Source organism: Trichomycterus rosablanca, chromosome 13, assembly GCF_030014385.1.
Source record: "Trichomycterus rosablanca isolate fTriRos1 chromosome 13, fTriRos1.hap1, whole genome shotgun sequence".
In the NCBI taxonomy this organism is placed as follows: domain Eukaryota; kingdom Metazoa; phylum Chordata; class Actinopteri; order Siluriformes; family Trichomycteridae; genus Trichomycterus; species Trichomycterus rosablanca.
The window spans coordinates 38,494,371-38,496,393 of record NC_086000.1 but is presented as its reverse complement, the minus strand read 5'-3'; the positions used below and the strand labels follow the sequence as shown (position 1 = coordinate 38,496,393).

At 48.7% G+C, this 2,023-nt stretch overlaps 1 protein-coding gene across 1 annotated transcript in view; it reads left to right on the top strand.

Annotated features, from left to right (window-relative positions):
• Window positions 1–2,023, top strand: part of tbc1d12a (TBC1 domain family, member 12a) — a 17,808-nt gene extending 15,785 nt beyond the window's left edge. The window contains exon 13 of the mRNA XM_063007769.1: window positions 1,187–2,023. Coding sequence (XP_062863839.1) covers window positions 1,187–1,252 — 66 coding nt within the window. The 3' untranslated portion in view covers window positions 1,253–2,023. The remainder of the gene's footprint in view (window positions 1–1,186) is intronic.

Genomic DNA, 2,023 nt, shown 5'->3' with positions numbered 1-2,023 from the left:
AAGGCTTTCCACAAGGTTTAGGAGTGTGTTTATGGGAATTTTTGACCGTTCTTCCAGAAGCGCATTTGTGAGGTCAGATACTGATGTTGGACGAGAAGGCCTGGCTCACAGTCTCCGCTCTAATTCATCCCAAAGGTGTTCTATCTATCAGGTTGAGGTCAGGACTTTGTGCAGGCCAGTCAAGTTCTTCCACACCAAACTGGCTCATCCACGTCTTTATGGAGCTTGTGCTTTGTGCACTGGTGCGCAGTCATGTTGGAACAGGAAGGGGCCATCCCCAAACTGTTCCCACAAAGTCGGGAGCATGAACTTGTCCAGAATCTCTCGGTGCGCTGAAGCATTGAGTTCCTTTCACTGGAACTAAGGGGCCGAGCCCGACTCCTGAAAAACACCCCCACACCATAATCCCCCCTCCACCACACTTTACACTCGGCACAATACAGTCAGACAGGTACCGTTCTCCTGGCAACCGCCAAACCCAGACTCGTCCATCGGATCGCCAGACGGAGAAGCGTGATCCGTCACTCCAGAGAACACGTCTCCACCGCTCTAGAGTCCAGCGGCGGCGTGCTTTACACCATGCGCTCGGTGATGTAAGGCTTGGATGCAGCTGCTCGGCCATGAAGCTCTACTCACTGTTCCTGAGCTCATCTGAAGGCCACGTGAAGTTTGGAGGTCTGTAGTGATGGACTCTGCAGAAAGTTGGTGACCTCTGCTCACTATGTTCCTCAGCATCCGCTGACCCGCTCTGTTATTTTACGTGGTAACACTTGGTGGATGAGTCGCTGTCGTTCCCAATCGCTTCCACTTTGTTATACCAGCACTGACAGTCGACTGTGGAATATTTAGTAGTGAGGAAATCTCACAGCTGGACTTGTTGCACAGGTGGCATCACGGTACCACGCTGGAGTTCACTGAGCTCCTGAGAGCGACCCGTTCTTTCACTAATGTGTGTAGAAGCAGTCTGCGTGTCGAGGTGCTCGGTTTTATTGAAACACCTGAATTCAGTGATCTGGATGGGTGAGTGAATACTTTTGGCGATGTAGTGTACGTGCACAGAGAAGTCGAGTCAGTTAAATCCACCAGCGCTGCTTACAGACGTTTATTTATAATGAACCACAGGAGGCGTGAACCGGCGCTCAGAATAAATCGGCGTGTTTGATGTTCTTCTCTCTCTGTGCTGCAGGTTTTCTCCGTTCTGATGAAGGACGGAACTAAAGACGGCGAGAAAGCCGCGAGTCCTGCGCTGTGAGGCTAACGGCTAACGGAGCACGGCGGGTCTGACCACTACAGCGTTTATAAAGGAATGAAATGAAACACAGCCGACAGTCAACCGACAAACTGAGGGCCTGAAAGAAGTGACTTGATTACGGTTGCCAGATCACACAAGATTCAGTCTGCAGTCTGATTTAGGGTCCATACTACGTACTCCAGGCAGCTCATGTTGTGGAAGCAGAATCTGGCAACCCTGAGACTCCTATATACAGGTCGCTCGATCCGTATATAATCGATTCGATTCTCATTTTTACCCGACGTGACACGCCCTGGCATGGACCTCCAGGCTGGTGTGTCACGCCCGTGATGTTTAGATCCTCACCATCATGGCTTCACAGGTCAGAATACCAGCAGATGATGTTCCTCTGAAGCCTGCGGTGATATTAACCCGCCCGGAACTCATTATCCACGAGAACTCTCGACCACGGTAGCTGGACGTAGCCTGATGATAAATGCAATACAAACTGATCTATGGTGCTGGAGGCTGGTCCAGGCTGGTGGAGATGGATTCCACTCTCTTTCACTCATCATTAATTCATCTGGATAAAACGATGGAGATTAAAGATCCGCATCATGAAGCGCCTGATTTCTACTCTCACCTGATCCTTATACACTAATATTTTATATCTAATTTCATCTTGTTTTAAGTTCTAACCTCTGAATAACCGACTGTACAAATTTTGATATTTCATCCGTGTTTTGATGTTGTAAATAAACAGTTAAATGATGTTTCTGTAGATTAGGAATT